At 41.5% G+C, this 17,525-nt stretch overlaps 1 protein-coding gene across 2 annotated transcripts in view; it reads right to left on the reverse strand.

The window, feature by feature from the left end:
* Positions 1-2,034: 2,034 nt before the first annotated feature.
* The window catches only part of si:ch211-207d6.2 (SRC kinase signaling inhibitor 1), a 186,294-nt gene continuing 170,803 nt past the window's right edge, over positions 2,035-17,525 (reverse strand). The window contains exons 21-23 of one of the 2 annotated variants that reach the window (XM_063461399.1): positions 15,295-15,495; positions 7,647-7,769; positions 2,035-3,824 (exon numbers count right to left, since the gene is read on the reverse strand). In XM_063461399.1, the coding sequence (XP_063317469.1) occupies positions 3,798-3,824; positions 7,647-7,769; positions 15,295-15,495 (351 nt within the window). In that variant the 3' untranslated portion in view covers positions 2,035-3,797. Of the gene's footprint in view, positions 3,825-7,646; positions 7,770-15,294; positions 15,499-17,525 lie in introns of both variants that reach the window. The other variant, XM_063461398.1, reaches the window with a different exon arrangement.

A 17,525-nucleotide genomic window follows, 5' to 3' on the forward strand; every position in this document is an offset into this window, starting at 1 on the left:
GGAAAGCACAGACATATGTGGACAGTATTGTAGCAAACATGCCTGTCAGCTCACCATATATGCAAACACTGAAGGAACAACTGAAAAGGGACAGTGTGTGTGCCTGCGTCATGGACATGTGCACCCAAGGCTGGCCAGAACATGCAAAACAAGAGCCTTTACTGAGAAATTACTGGCCTGACCGAGCCACACTCACTGTTAAAGACGGCCTTTTGCTAAAAGATACACGGCTTGTAATTCCTTCTGCAATGAGAAATGAAGTGCTGGAAAAACTACACGAAGGAAATCAAGGTGTTGTAAAATGTAAAGCTCGTGTACGCCAAACAGTGTGGTGGCCCTGGCTGAGTCAACAAAACTCTGAGACGGTGCTCAAATGCAGAACATGCATTCACGAAAGACACAATCACAGTGAGCCACTCATGCCAACAGAATACCCTGGCAGAGAGTGGGGGGAAAATGTACCTTCTTGCTGTTGACTAGCACTCTAGATTTGTTGAGATTGCTTTGTTAAACAGAACAAAATCAAACGATGTCATTACCCACCTGAAATCTTTCTTCGCCCGTCATGGCATCCCAGAGGTCCTCATGTCTGATAATAGGCGACAGTATTCAGGTCAAACCTTTGCAGACTTCACAGCAGCGTACGGCTTTAAGCACATCACAAGCAGTCCTAAGTTTCCGCAAAGTAATGGAGAAGCAGAACGTGCTGTTCAGACTGTAAAAAATCTTCTGAAAAAAAAAAGCAGCTGATCCTTATCTAGCTCTTCTTGCCTATAAAGCTACACCACTGCACTGCACCACGTCTGCGAACCACACTGCCGATACTTCCATCGCAGCTGGAGCCTACACTGCCAGACGGCGCACTACTCGCTCAAAAGGAAAGGGAGAAAAGAAATATTCTGTTTTTGTTTAAAAGGGGAGATGTGGTGTATTCATAATGGTCCCTGGTTGTGGTATCGCAAGAAATTAGTTGTTTATATAAATATATGGGTATGCATAATAGTTAATATTCATAGATACCTACATCCTAAGTTCCTGTTATTCATCTGAAAGAAACAGATAGAATGAGTGTGTTGTTACAATGGTAATGCCAGGAGAGGCAGTATTGGTTCTGTGTTACATTAATGTTGTAAGAAAGTGGAAGAAGAGAGTGTCCTGTAGGAGGCAGTAAAATGGACACTGATGTTCTGAACATGTACTGAAAAGAAGGTTCAGTAAACAAGTCGCAACGATACTCTGGTGTAAGGCTCAGTTATTTATTTTTGTCTTTGAAGATGCAACACTGGTACATTTGTTGTATGTGCTGTATGTGTTTATTGTTCGATTGTGTAATTACGTGTTGCACACTGGCAATGCATGCCGGGAGGCGGAAATAAAGTGAGTAGAGTTGGTCTTAGTGCACACAGTTGTCCCGCGTACTTATTCCGATTCAGAGTAAGAATCACACACAAACTATAACATGACAACACTGACTAGGTAGTTATCAGTGAAAGCAAAAATATTAACAACATTAAATGGAGTTAACAAGGAGCATATTACTATTTTTAATGGTACAGTCACAGTAATTGGGCAAAGAACTGCACATCAAAAATGACAGGAAGGTACCAGTGCCCAACTGGAAGCAACAACTGAAGTCAATATGACATTACAAGAGATTAAAACACCAATTCTATGGTAAATATCAGTAAGCAACACTGGACCTCTGTATATTCTTTTTACTGTTTAAATTTGAAATGTTTTTGCTTTAGTTCTTCAACCAAGTGGCAAGTGGCGTGTTAGTGTGGTTATTCTTTACTTTTGCTTGAGCCGAGTGATTCTTCTCACTGGACTCCTATAATGGTCTAATGATCATACTTGAAAGTGCAATAAAAGCCATCATAAAACATTAAGTGCATTCATTTTGACAAGAGTCACTACAAACAAATGGAAATGAGCAGAGTATGCACCAGCTACAGTACAGTGCAGGCAAAAGAAAAACTACTCAGGGCATCAGTTTTTAACACTTTAGTTTTAATACCTGAAACATTTGCACAGCACTTCATGTTGAAAGTAGCTACATAAAAGCTCTATACTGACAGTTTTACACATTAAATTCTTAAACAGCTTACAGTCTGTATTGGATTGTCTTTTGGATAAACTCTGATAGGCACAACCTCTATATTCAGCAGTATTGAACCCCCAAGACAGAAAGCTCTCTGCTGTAACCTAAAAAAACACCAGGAAAAGCTTTCTGGAAAAATGGTTTCGAAAAATACTAAACCATGGCTTCATTATGATGAATACAGCAACTACAGTGTGTTATTTGGTTCAATTTCTCTTCTGAAGAACTGACCAATGGGTGTAAATGTTGTGGGCATGTTGTGAAGTTAACTCATAGACAAAGATAATATGACAGGCAGAAAAAACAGCGCAATCCAGTTCAATGGATTTCAGCTGATTTATCAACTAATGAATAGCTAACTGGTAACTCAATGGAGCAGACTAAACCATAGCAATGTCTGTCTTTCACTGAAAGTCTCGTGAACTCTTTATGGACATCTTTGCAGTTCTTTCAGGAGGAAGAAGCGTTAGGATTTTTTTTTTAAACTAAGCATTTCAAATTTGCAGCAAAGAGGAAAAATATCTTAAAAATGTCTTCTACAGTAACAATCAAAATATTTACTGACAAACACCAGTGGTGAAAGAAGTATTTGGTTTAATAAATGCCCCAGTAGTATACAAATACTCCACTAGAAGTAAACCTTGCTAGGTTGTGAGCATCATTAATAAAGGTAATTACACTGTTAAAAATATTCCTTGTGTTCCTGTTATATATTATGCTATTGAACTAAACTAGCCCTAGCATTTATATTCAGTTCATGAAATTACTTAAGCAATTTAGTGCAGTGGATGGGTAAGGCCGAGCTGATTTGAAGTCATTTACAATCTGCTGGGAAATATTTTCACTTGATTATCTGTAGTCGTTGAGCTCATAAGAACAGGGTCAACATCTGCATGGAGATCGTGTAAAAGAAATATTTATGGATTAAAGTTAATATACTGAGACAATTTTATTCAATATAACTGGTTACATTTTTGACATACAGGTTGAAGACTCTAAAAAAGCTTGGTGAAGCATGTTACATTTAACACACTGTTCTAACATCTGGACTTCTCTGTGAAGGACTGAAGAGCTAAAGAAATGCCATCTTCACCGGACCTTAATTTCTTGTCATCTCACATTTTGATAATGGTGATTAGGGGATAAACACACGTTAAGAATAATTTGCTTGTTTATGTGCATGGATAAAATCATACATGTAGCACTTGGAAAGAAAGCAACTGGGCATCTTTATGACACTTTTATTTATTGTGTATCTTCGCATTTGGGATTTTTTTCTCAGTTACTTTTTTTGGCCTGTGTGGTCTTGTGTGGCATTTTCTCTCATAGTAATATTGTTCAGGAATTTTGTGTTTCCAGATGCCATTAAATGCCATTATACATGCATTATACACAGTGATATGTCTGTATCCTTTGAAGCCATTACAGTGCCCGTCGTGCACAGCACACGTACAGCTTGGCTCCCTGTGCGTCTCTTGCTACATCCTGCAGAGTTGGGGTTGGATGCTGGGGTTGGTACACTCTTTGCCCCTTGAGTCACTGTGATGGGGGGAGAAGAAAATGGGGAAGAAGTCGAGATAGAGGAGGAGGGTGAGGAGTAATATTAGCCGAGGTGGACGTGATGGAGGTGGAGGTGAAGACGAGGCGATGCTGACACTTGCCATTGCTGCGAAGCCCACGGTGGGCTGGACTCATGTTAACGTGGTGTGCTGACAAGGCGTGGCTAGAAGAAGGGAGGAGACGACTCAGATTCAGAGATGGGATAAAAGTTTTGTGAGGACAAGGAAATGGAAGGAAATGAAGAGGACGGAGAGGGGGATCAAGGTGAAGAGCCTGATGGACAAACTGAAGGAGTTTTTCAGCAAAGAGTTCAGGAATGACAGGTAGGCACATCTGAAGGAGGCAGAGAAGGCTGAAAGTGAAGAAGCAGTGGAGAAGCAGGAAGAGGACAGGTTTTGGAGGTCATCAGTGGCATCTGGGCAGTGAGAAGTGGACAGATGGGTGTTTCCTCGAGCTAGGCTTTAATCATAGAAGCACGCAAAGCAACAACACAATGTTTTACTGCTTCTGCTGACAGCCTGCAAACACACACCATGGGTTACAACAAATCAGTGGCAGTGACATGCACACGACAGGAGAACATCACTTGATCTCAGCACTAATACCTGTTATCGCTACAGCTTTAGCCAGTCAAACCCCTTCTAGAGGTTATTCTTGATATACTATATTCATCTGCTGTAAGGCCTGTTCACAGAGTTAATACATAAAGTTTTACTTTTGAATTTATATTTCAAACATATCTCCCTGATGAATACAGTAAAACTGAAGTCATTAAGCACAGGATTCAGCTCCATGTTACATGTTATTCTGTCTATATTGAGCTTGTTATGCAGTATTTAAGAGGTGTTTCTGCACCTGTTATTATCCACCTCTTAACTCTGATGTCATTAGCCATTTCCGGGTCAAACTCTTGTTTGGTTCCCAAACTAAAAGAAACCAGAAAACACTGAGGGTTAAAATGGCCCAAATTCTTCAATAATATGTTCAGTGTGGCTGCTCTCCCAGGTGTTACAGTGAAGTTTGTTAGCTGCCAAATAATGTTGGCTTTCACATACAAGGTCTTAAATAATCAGGCCCCATCTAATCTTACTGACCTTATAGTACCGTATCACTCCAAATGAGAACTTTGCTCTCAGACTGCAGGCTTATTTGTGGATATTTTAAAGTAGAATGGGAGGCAGAGCCTTCAGTTTTCAGGTCCATCTTTTATGGAACCAGCTTTCAGTTTGGATTCAGGAGACAGACACTACTCTACTCTCTACTTTTAAGACTAGGCTCCTTTTTGACAAAGCTTATGACAAAGCTGGATCAGTTATGCTGCAGTAGACAGGTTGCTGGGGGCTTCTAATGATTCACTGAGCGTTTCTCCTTTTCTCACCCCTTTTCACTCACCATGTGTTTATAAATCACTCTGCATTTAATTATGAGTTATTATTCATGTCTGGCTCTCTTCCACAGTGCGTCTTGTCTCCCCCCCCCCAGCCCATCTTTGCAGATGGCCGCCCCTCCCTGGCCGCCTGGTTCTGCCACAGGTTTCTTCCTGTTAAAGGGGAGTTTTTTTCCTTCAAACTGTCGCCAAAGTGCTTGCTGATAGAGGGGTTGTCTGATTGTTGGTGTTTTCTCTGTATTATTGTAGGGTCTTTACCTCACAATATTAAGCGCCTTGAGGCGCCTTGATTTGGTGATATATAAATAAAACTGAATTGAACTGAACTGCTCTGTTACACATAAGCACAGCAAAGGATGAGGGTTAACTTTTTTCCCCTCAGTAATAGTTAATGTAAAGATCCCAGACAGGCAGACACAAATGCAGAACTGAACTTGAGTTACAAGAACATCTACAATGATCCATCTACAACACGAGGCAAGTCATTAATATGCTGCTGCATGGTTTAGATTACAAACTCCTAATCCTCAGCTTCAATCCTCTGTAGCGCTCCACTGTCACCATGGAAATGGTAGCGTTTGGCCCACATTCGCGATGAAAAACAGAGCTGCAATAGAAGTGTATTTAGGAGCAGCGACATTAAACCTATGCAGCCTGCGGTTTTACACAGAAACACCGATACACCAAGCAGTGATGATGATGCTGGCACAGTTTAATGCGTTTCTAATTTCCAAAACAGCAGCGCTGTTTCCTTGTAACCATTATTAAAACGTTTATTAGGAAAAAGCGAGCGGTATCCTGATCAAGGTGTACAAGACTATATTAATTTTTAATTTTTTAAGATTGAAAATGAAATAATATAAAATATTGTGTTAAGTTATAAAAAAATATACAAAATAATGATGTTTTTTCACAAGCCAATAAAAACGTACATGGGGCAGTAAACAGTAAACACCATTCTAAAATCTGTTTTCAACAGCACAGAAAACATGTGTCAAAGCACAGCGCAAACTTCAGAATGCTGATATGCTTGCTTTTCCTCATTGCATTCTCCTCTAAAGGCTTACACACACAAACTCACTCTTCGCTTGACTTCTTCACACGCATGCACAAAAATCATAAACATGAACAAACAACAAATCTGCCTCATCCAGGAGATACAACTATGTCAGAGAGTACTTGAGACTATTTATATATTTTTCCATTTAAGAAAATGTTTTTTTTTAAATAAAATGTAATTGAATATGGCACATAAATACAATGAAAGGGTCTAGTTTTGTTTTTTTAATCAGATTTATGCAGTTAAACTAATTTCTAGAATAGAAACCAATGAGCAGTTTATTTGAAAGACCTGTGTTTTTTCTCTTTTGAATATTTATTATTTCTCATTAAGTACATACAAAAGTATTTCCTATCGGATTAATCAATGGAATGATCAATAGATTATTTGATTACTAAAATAATCAATAGCTGCAGCACTTTTTCAATGCATCACTAAACAAGAACGGTAAAACATTCATGCAGTGCTTAAAGGATGGGAAACCTCTTCATGCCATAAGCATGAAGTGAATCAGTGGCAGATGTTTCCACAGAATTATTAATTTCTGTAAATGATGAATCCTGATGTGTTTGCGTCTAAAGAAATGGAGTTCTGAACACAGAAAAACTCACTCCCAGATGAAGGATAGTTGTACAGGTTACATGCAGGTCAAGATTCACTCACTGATGTAGAAACTTTAGTGTAAATTTGTCTAGTTTCAAGACATTATATGTTTAATTTCGATATAGGAGATGTCACTAAATCTCTAATGTATACAGGGAGTGTATCTTGACAGTACAGGGTACATCTAGAGACAGACAGAACTTTAGGAAGATGCACATCTAAAAAAAGAAGAACAGGACAAAAATCCACTGCAGAACACACATTCAAAACTCAAGTACAATCAAAACATCAAACTCAATCTAAGGTAATTTCCTTGTCCATTAATACACAGCACCCAGCTATCCTGCTCCATTTGGATCACTTTGTGGAATCTCTCTCTCTCTCTCTCTGTCTCTCTGTCTCTCTCTCTCTACATATACATATATATATATATATATATATATATATATATATATATATATACACACACACATATATATATATATATATGTATATATATATATATATATATATATATATATTGATAGATAGATATAGATAGATAGATATAAGTGGTTGAAACAGCACCAGAGTTGTGCAGTGCTTACATTTCTATCATGTATAGCATGGTTTCTGCTTTTCTAATAGCACAGTTATATTGACTCTTGTCCAATACAGTTACAAGTATAAGTTTATTGACTTGAGTTAGAGACAACTGAATTGAATTGAAGTTTCAGTATATTTATTATAAAACTATAATTTATGTTTTTGCACTGCGAGGTGCAATTGTAGAAGAATATAATGATGGTTGACACAAAAAACCAACAACAAAAACACCAAAACCAAACAAAAAAACACCAAACAAGAATACAAATCCTTGAAACATTATATGAACTCCTCTTTAGTTTACGATGACTCAGAGCTGTTGACATCAGGTGTCCTCAAATTTCATTTACCTGGCTGGCCTGTTTCTGGGTGAACTGCTGCTGGCCCTTAGGAGTCTTTTCTGGTGAACCAGAGGCACGGTGAGATTTGGCATGAGATCGCAGAGCAGAAGAGCCGGAGGTGCTGCTGGAGGTCTGCCATTTACAAAAGTAAACAAAAGGTTAGTATGAGACAATGGTGGATAAACTACATTTATATAGCCCTTTTACTAGTCAAAGCTAAAAACTATACTGTGTGTTGCTGAAAAACATGTAGGAGATACAGTATTTGTCTTTACAAGATTCAGTTAGAAGCAGTCAAGAGCTTTAGATTAAAGCATAAATTAGATTACAAATAACATCGGACATTTTATGACACTGTAGAAAAAATAAAAATGCATGAAAATCAATGCTGCTGCCAATCACTGACCCATCTCAGGGGAGCTGCCATTTTTTGTTTCTTTTTGTTTTTTACGATAAAAAAACAAGCAATGAAGCTATGTATTCATACTGGCCTTTAACAGGTTAAAATAAAAAGAATTATAACTAATTTTTGATATCTACTGAAGTAGTTTTAAAAGACTGAGTCATTTAAAGTGGAAAAAATCTTGACTTCTTCTTCTTCTTCTAAAGCAGTAGAAGAGTCGGGATTTTTAAGGATCATCTATGAGTTAAGTACATCACCCTCTCACATAGTACTGTTTTCCTTTTCAAACATCAGCAACAGCAGCAAAGAATTTCCCTAAAAGGCACACACGAAGAAGAAAAAGACAAACAGCAATGCAGAACCCACACTTGTGTTCAGAAAACCTAGGTTATGGTAGGAAAACAACTTTCTTGTTAATTTTGGGTAGTTTGAAGATTTGTCTGTGAGAGAAGAATTCAAAGCTGGTGCAGTTTTCACAGCAAATGAAAGAAAAATTCAAAGAACACAGAGGTAGATGGTAACGGTGCCCACCACCATCCCAGCAATCTGAAGTGAAACAGCTGGGCAGAGGAATATCAGACCTGCTTCTTGATGCCGTTTCTTTCGGTGTCGCGTGCAGTCTGGGGTTTGGCTCTCTTACTCTCAGGTGGATTTGGACCCTTAGTGATCTGAGTCGCTGACCTTTTGGACGGACTTCTCTCTCGTTCTTGTTTGACTTTTCTTTTAAGATGAGCTTTGTCAGCTGAGTCACATAAAGAAGCAGGGGCAGTTATACTCTCCACACTGATTTCCAACTGTTTAATCGACTTCTCGAGACTGTCTATAGAGTCAAATGTATTTCTGCAGAGCTCCTCTACCCGGTTATGTGACTCTGAATGTCTGGTATTAATATAAGAGAAGATATTGATGTCTCTGTCGCAGGTATTGCTTTTGTCCAACTTCATTTGTTCCATTTTATTAATTTTAAACATCTGTGATTCATTTGTCTGGCTCTTGGTCTCCTTGACTGTTGTGCCATACGCTGCTACTTCCTCCTCATCAACAACAACTTCTTCCCTGTTTTGTTTGACCCTGTTCCCTGTTTTGATAGCCTGGCTAAATGCTGTCAGTCTTTTTTTAGGGAACTTGAATTTGAATTTCCTTTTTGTCTCGGTTTTTTTAAGTGAAGGTGATTCAGTCTGGCCCTTGTTTTCAAGAACGGAGCTTTTATCTGTTGAAGGTCCTTCATGCTGTATTTGTGGAGGATTCTGACCATCTCCTGTCGAGAGTGATCCCATATTAATATTCGTGATACCACTTTTTCTAATACCCTGTTCCTCTTCCTCCTGTTTTGACTTTTCCTCATCTGAAATGCTCACTGGAGAAAAAACCCCATCAGTATCTTCCTCACTTTCAAAGATTGTAGACAGCCGCTTGTAGGCCGACTGAATGTCCACGGGCTGGTTCAAGATAACAATAATAGGTTTTCTGTCAAACTGATCATTACCGTCCTCAAAACCATGGTTCTCATGTCTTACATAGGTGGGCTCACCAGCGGTGTCCCCAGATACTGTTTGTATTTGAGAGCCATTCATTTTGGCTAAGGTTTCCTCTTTGGACTGTGGTCTGACTCTGGTCTTGGAGATTATACGGCTATATTTACAAATCTGAGGTGGTGGAGGGGGCGGTCCCTCACCAGCCTCATCACAGCTCAGGCTACCTCCGTCTTCTGTGTATTGCAACTGGTTACCAGATACTAGCACTGTTTGTTCCAGGTTCTCCTGCTTGCTACTACAATTTAAGATGGGTGAAAATGGGGAAGGTTTTGTAACGGAGGTTGAAGTTACACACTCCTGGTCAGGCCTCAGTGACGTATTCTGCTGGACTGGTGGTCCTGATGTCCTCTCTTTTTCTCTGGTTTCTAAAGTTACAACTACCATCACATTAGACTTCTTCTCTGACACTTCTTTGGCGGTTTTATTCATGTCTTTGGGACTTTTGGCACATCCTTGAATGTTTTCTTTCTGTAGAGTAACAACTGTTGTAATCTTGACCTTCTTTTCTTTTGTGGCTGGCGACGATACCTGTCCAATAAACTCTTTCACTTGATTAGGAGTTCTAACATTTTCTTTCTGTGAAACTCTTCCTACTCTAAGTTCATCTATTTTTATATCTTTGTCCTGACTTGATGTTGGCTCCTCCTCATCATTCTGGAAACGTTTAACATCTTTTAAAGTTCCCAGTGGAAATATCTCCACATCCTTTACTGTTGGACAAGAAGGCACTTGTTCAATTACAGTCTCCACTTTGTTCTCAGTGAGACTGTTTTCCCCACCTTCCCTGTGTGCTTTTAGTCCAGCTGCTGTTATGAGTTTAAGAGGGTAGTCATTTGTAAAGCACAGCTGAAGGTCTGACTGTTGGTCACATATTGCTAACTCATTAGCTACTTGTGAGTTTAGAGATGTCCTCTCCTTTTTTGCATTTTGTTTATTTCCACCTGATGAGTGATTCTTATTTGTCAGTTCTGTCACCTATAAATAGAAAAGGTAATATGAAACAACAAAAGAAACAGTACATATTTTGCCTTTTCTGCACAATAATTACTTTAAATTTACATCCATGTTTTCTCAGTACAATCACTCATTATTTTACTTTAAATGTAATACAGCAATGATCAGAGCAGATATATGACAATCAACTATTGATGATTTTTAATGGAATAGCTCTTGAGACAGAATAAATGACTTTTTTTCCTTAGAGAAGGCCTTGGCACACTTATTCTCTATTGTGATGCATGCTAAGATGGCGCCGAGTATGGCAGCCTCGTCGCGAGCTCCCCCAAGCAACAGCTGTTTTTTGTGTTTAATTTTACTTTTCCTTTATTTTTTCACGAGTAGCACATGTCTCCTTGTGTACGACCGACAAACCTTACTGGACATAAAAGACGGACTTTCTCATCACTTTCCGGAGTTCAAGTTTTGCAACACGGACCCTCCGTTTGCAGACCCTCCATTCATCTCACCTGAGACGCCTTTGTTCTGGGCCTGTGGAGGCCGCAAACGCCGACGCAGAGGGAGAAGATCTGGCGTTCTGGTTTGACTGAGACGGCGCACTAACAGACCACCGTTACCCAGTTTATTACTGGCTAATGTGCAGTCTCTGGAGAACAAGCTGTGCGAGCTTCGGGCACGGATCTCATTCCAGCGAGAGATGCGGGACTGCTGCGTGATCTGCCTCACAGAAACCTGGCTATCGGACAAGGTACCGGACTCCGCAATACAACTACCGGGGTTCTCTGTGCACCGCGCGGACAGGTCACAGGAGCTTACTGGGAAAAGCAGAGGCGGTGGTGTATGTTTCATGATCAACAACAGCTGGTGTGATTATGCGAACGTGCACCCGGTCAAATCTTTCTGCTCACCGGACCTGGAGTACCTGATGGTTAAGTGCCGGCCATTCTGGCTACCGAGGGAATTCACAGCAGTGATTATTACGGCTGTTTACATTCCCCCACAAGCCGACACTGACCGAGCACTCAGGGAACTGTACAGCGCGATCAGCAGTGAGGAAACCGCACACCCAGAGGCGGCGTTTATCACGACCGGGGACTTTAATAAGGGTAACCTGAAGAAAGTTTCACCAAAACTCCACCAACACATCCATTTCAACACTCGTGGAGACCGGCTTCTTGACCACTGCTACACCTCTTTCCGGGATGCGTACAAAGCCCTCCCCCGCGCACCATTCGGCCAATCAGATCACCGCTCCATCCTGCTCCTGCCCGCCTACAGGCAGAAGCTGAAACAGGAAGCTCCAACCCTGAGGGCGGTGCATCGTTGGTTGGACCAATCGGAGTCTATGCTGCGGGACTGTTTTGATCACGCGGACTGGGAAATGTTTCACGTGGCTGCTAAAGACATTGATGAGTACACAGACTCAGTCTGCGGATTTATCAGGAAATGCGTGGAAGATGTCGTCCCATCCAGAACAGTTAAATCCTTCCCAAATCAAAAACCCTGGATTAACGGAGATGTTCGCACGGCGCTGGCGGCACGGAGCACCGCTTTTGCCTCCGCGAACACATCGGACTACAAACACGCACATTACCAACTCCGGAAGACGATCAAAGCAGCCAAACGTGAGTACAGGGACAAGGTGGAGCAACAGTTTGACAACCCTCGGAGTATGTGGCAGGGACTAAACACGATCACAGACTTTAGAGGGAAAACCAGCACACCGCAGACCACGGCCTCTCTGTGTGAGGATCTGAACGTATTCTACGCTAGATTCGACACAGCGAACACCACGAGACCGGACAGTGTGCGCACCGCGGATGACGTCAGTGCGCACACTGTGTCTGAGGAGGATGTGCGGAAGTGCTTCAGGAGGGTGAACGCACGCAAAGCTACTGGTCCGGACGGGATTCCCGGCCGCGTCCTCAAGTCATGCGCGGCTCAGCTGGCTGGAGTGTTTACACACATCTTCAACCTTTCCCTCTCTCTGTCTGTAGTCCCAGCCTGCTTCAAAATGGCCACCATCGTCCCTGTACCCAAATCCTCCACCATCTCCTCATTGAACGACTGGCGACCCGTAGCCCTGACCCCCATCGTGAGCAAATGCTTCGAGAAGCTGGTCAGGGACTTCATCTGCTCTGCACTACCCGACTCACTGGACCCTCTACAGTTCGCATACCGCCACAACAGGTCCACTGATGATGCCATAGCCCTGACACTCCATGCTGCCCTGTCACACCTGGAGAAGAGAGACACGTATGTGAGAATGCTGTTTGTAGATTACAGCTCAGCATTCAACACCATCGTTCCCTCGAAGCTGGACAGGAAACTGCAGGATCTAGGACTGAGCAGCTCCCCCTGCAGCTGGATCCTTAACTTCCTGTCTGACAGACGCCAAGTGGTCAGGCTGGGCAGCACCACCTCATCCCCCATCACACTGAACACTGGTGCTCCACAGGGGTGTGTACTGAGCCCTCTCCTGTACTCACTCTACACCTACGACTGCATGGCCACTAGAAACTCCAACATCATTGTGAAGTTCGCGGACGACACTACAGTGGTGGGTCTTATCACCAACGGTGATGAGACGGCCTACAGGGAGGAGGTCAGCGCCCTGACCCACTGATGTCAAGACAACCATCTCACCCTCAACGTCGCAAAGACAAAGGAGTTGATAGTGGACTTCCGGAGGTGCAGAGAAGTACACACCCCCATCACCATCAACGGCGCTGCTGTGGAGAGAGTGAGCAGCTTCCGCTTCCTTGGTGTACATCTGGCTGAGGATCTTACGTGGTCAGTACACATAAACAAAACAGTGAAGAAGGCGCAGCAGCGCCTCTTCTTTCTCAGGAGACTGAAAAGATTTGGCATGAGCCCCCGCATCCTCAGGACCTTCTATCGCTGTGCCATTGGATCCTCACTGGATGCATCACCACCTGGTACGGCAACAGCACCGCTCACAACCGCAAAGCTCTCCAGAGAGTAGTGCGGTGTGCTGAACGGATAATTGGAGGTGAGCTTCCCTCCCTCCAAGACATCTACAGGAAGCGGTGCCTGAGGAAAGCGGGGAGGATCATCAAGGACTCCAGTCACCCCAGCCATAAACTGTTCAGACTACTACCATCAGGAAGGAGGTTCTGCAGCATCCGGTCCCGTACCAGCAGACTGAGAGACAGCTTTTTCCATCAGGCCATCAGACTGCTGAACACTTCATAGACACCTCACCCTCACTACTGGAACTTCAACATTATGCACTCCATACTGTACATTAATGCCACTGTTTTGCACATGTCAACTACCGACCTCTGTATATTTTATATATCTTATTTTATTGTTTACTCTATTTCATTTGTAAAATATGTATATACACACTCACATACAGACACACACGTAGAAAAACATATTTAGTATACACATCCAGTAATGCATATACTCTTATATATTGTACATATATTTATTACTTTCAGATTTAGCCATTCTTATATTTTGCTTGTTTTACGTTATTGTATTTTTGCACAACTCTGTTGCTTGTGAAGCTCGCACACAAGAATTTCACTCTCATGTACTGTACCAGTGTACCTGCACATGTGACGTGACAATAAAAGTGATTTGATTTGATTTGATTTGATTTGATTTGGTGCTGCCACCACCATATTTAACCCATAAACTGATATGAAAAAACCCACAACTCTGTGTTTAGCAATAAATGGTTTAAGGGTGAAACAAAGTTTGATACCATTTTACAAGGAAATGAATTATTTGAAGAGCCAAAGAACGTGAACAGCTACAGTTTATTTTTCCAAAAAGGTAGGTACAGAGCACGAACAGCACGGGCAGGTGCACAAATTACCGATTTTGTGCACCTGCTGACAGCATGTTTATGAAGAAAGGAACCTTCTCATATGGGCTAAGAAAAACTAAAACGTCATTTTACTCCTAATTCCTCACTGTAATCTTTTTTTCTTCTCGTTTTTGTAATAGGAAATTAAAAAATCAGAGTGACATGAATATAATGCAAACAGTTAGGTTGCAGCAGTTCATTTCAGCCACCATTTAAACAGAATTACATGAGAATGTAACAAACTTCCAGATGAGTTAAACCAGAGCTAACAAAAAACATATAAAGGTCAACCTCTATATTGCAACATGGCAATATTTCACACTGCACATAATCACAAATGGTAAAGTAAATGGACTGGTTCTTATAAAGAGCTTTTACTCTACCTGAGCACTGAAAACACTTTAGACAACATGCCTCATTGACCCATTCATACAAGCACGTTTTTAGGCTTAAGTGCTTTCAAGCTAACATTCACACTTCGAGGGAATCTGCTCTACCTCCTAAGCTACAGCCACCCCATATGTTCAGGAATATGCCTTGGGATCTCTGTTGACATTGAGTTTACACAGTGTCCATCTCTAACTATAAAAATCAGTATCTTACAGCAAATACAGCAGAATACTGTCCAGTGATGCTCACTGGAAATTAATTTTTCTGAAACAGGTTTAATGTTTGTTTGTCATGACAAATTCATTATTAACAGGAAAACAAGTAAAGTTCAGTTAAAAGCAGAGAAAATCCTGAAATTATTAGTCAAAGCAGAAGAATGTTTAGTCCACTTAGGGCAGGCTAAACTAAAACACAAACCTGGATTTTTAACTGTTAGATTTAGCTTTCCACATGCTCATCTCAGTATTAGCAACCTGGTGTTTTCTTCAGATTAAAAATTGTATCTTAAAAATAACTATTTATTTAGCATACCTGCAGTTCTTTCAAGAATTTCTCCTCTTCCTCTTCCTCTTGTCTTTGTGCTGACACTGCAGCAGGGGCAGAGGTGGATATAGCCAGATGTGCAGCAGTGCACATCTGGAGTTTGTGTTTGACCTCTGGTGGCTGTCGTGGAGGTTTGAGCTGAGGAACTAGAGGTAGCTCTTTTTCTTTATCAGCTTCATCCTGTGCAGACTGCTTGTGAAAACACAGAACAGAATGAATTTAGGTGTCTTCTGTCACTGAGAAAGCTCATTGTCTAAAACTCCTGGAGTCACTTCATCTTTTTTAAACAAGAATGCGCTGTTGGCTGTTGTGAAAGGATGTGTAATATTAATTAAACTACAATTTGATGTCATAGGTTTAACATTTTGTCACCCTGACCAGTTTGCCAAAGGGCTAACACAGACACTGGTAATAAACTACTACTAATAAAAAAAACATACAACTGTCGCTCTAACTTCAGGGTCTGTTGTACTAAAATTAAAAATCTAATCTGTGGTTTGATTTATTTACTCAGTTACTCTTTTGAATATAGTGCAGTGTTTCAATGTTAAGTGTGAAGAACTAAAAAGAAAGTGCTTATTTGTTGCTTAGATTGTCTATTTGGGAGACAGACTGTTGGAGTCAAATTATTAAATGTTGTCATTGTGTTACTTAAATTTGTAAGTCTTGGTTCAAACTGTATGATCAAAGACATTCCTTTGTCTCTGACTCCCTCCCCAGCCAGTTTGTTGGGGGAGGCTGTAGTGTTTTATTATGGGACATCCTATGTGAAGGTTCTGTTTTCTTGCTTAGTAAACTTCCTGCTTTTATGACCCTTTTGTGGGCAGGAGGTCACACAAACGCACCCCCAAACACAAACACACAGTCACGTGCACCTACACACACACACACACATTCTCGCATTTACACACACACACACACATTCTCGCGCAAGCATACACACACACACATACACACACGTGCTTACACGTGCACACACATACACACATAGTACCGTATCTTTTAGAACCATAGGGGGGAACCATGGGTGGTGCTTGTGTGTACTGTAACTGATTTCAATAAAAGGCGGCAAGGAAGACTGTTTATTTGATGCTGGCTAGGAGATGGGTGAGGAGCGTTTAGCTCCAAGAGCCTGGTTCCGACCAGCCTCCCTTGCTAGCAAGTAAAATCGCTGTTCGTCTTGCTTCCTTGCTTCGTTAACGGGAATAAGTTTCTAAACCAGCGGGGCCTGTGGAAGCGTAGACCCAAGACAGACACCCTCTCTGCTTTTAAGACTAGGCTTAAGGCTTTCCTTTTTTACAAAGCTTATAGTTCAGGCTGGATCAGGTGACCCTGAATCCTCCCTTAGTTACGCTACAATAGACTTAGGCTGCTGTGGGCTTTCCATGATGCACTGAGCATTTCTCCTTCTCTCACATCACACTGCATTTAATTATGAGTTATTATTAATCTCTGGCTCTCTTCCAGGGCACGTCTTATGACTTGCCCTTCCCTGAGCCTGGTTTCTTCCTGTTAAACTGGAGTTTTTCCTTCCTTGTTGGGGTTACATGTGTTTTCTTTGTGTTACCTTAGTCTTTACCTTACATTATAAACCACCCTGAGGCAACTGAATTGAATTGAACTCATTTTTTATGGGAAATTTTGACTATTCTTTTAGAATTGCAGGTCAGACACTGATGTTGGATGAGAAGTCTCCGCTCTAATTCATCCCAAAGGTGTTCTATCGGGTTGAGGTCAGGATTCTGTGAGGCCACACATCAAACTTCTGCAGCCATGGCTTAATGGATGTTGCTTTGTGCACTGGTGTGCAGTCATGTTTGAACGGGAAGATGTTCCCACAAGTTTGGAGGATGAATATGTCTTGGTATGCTGAAGCATTAAGACTTCCTGTCACGGGAACTAAGGGATTTAGCCCAGCACCTGAAAAACAACCCTTCACCAAACTTTACACTGTTCTCCTGGAAACCACCAAACCCAGGCTCCTCCATCGGATTGCCAGATGTAGAAGCGTGATTTGTCACTCCAGAGAACACGTCTGCTCAAGAGTACAGTGGTGGCGGGGGGTGACGTAGGAGCAGCGACATGTAAAGACGCGTGGCTGAGTTGCTCTGTGGGGATACGCTATTTTTTCATATAAATACTGTGACATTGGGCACTAACGCGCTATCTGTCGTCAGCTGAGTTACCACTGCAAACGTGCGCATCACCCAAGGGAACTT

Source organism: Pelmatolapia mariae, linkage group LG18 (assembly GCF_036321145.2).
Source record: "Pelmatolapia mariae isolate MD_Pm_ZW linkage group LG18, Pm_UMD_F_2, whole genome shotgun sequence".
NCBI lineage: Eukaryota > Metazoa > Chordata > Actinopteri > Cichliformes > Cichlidae > Pelmatolapia > Pelmatolapia mariae.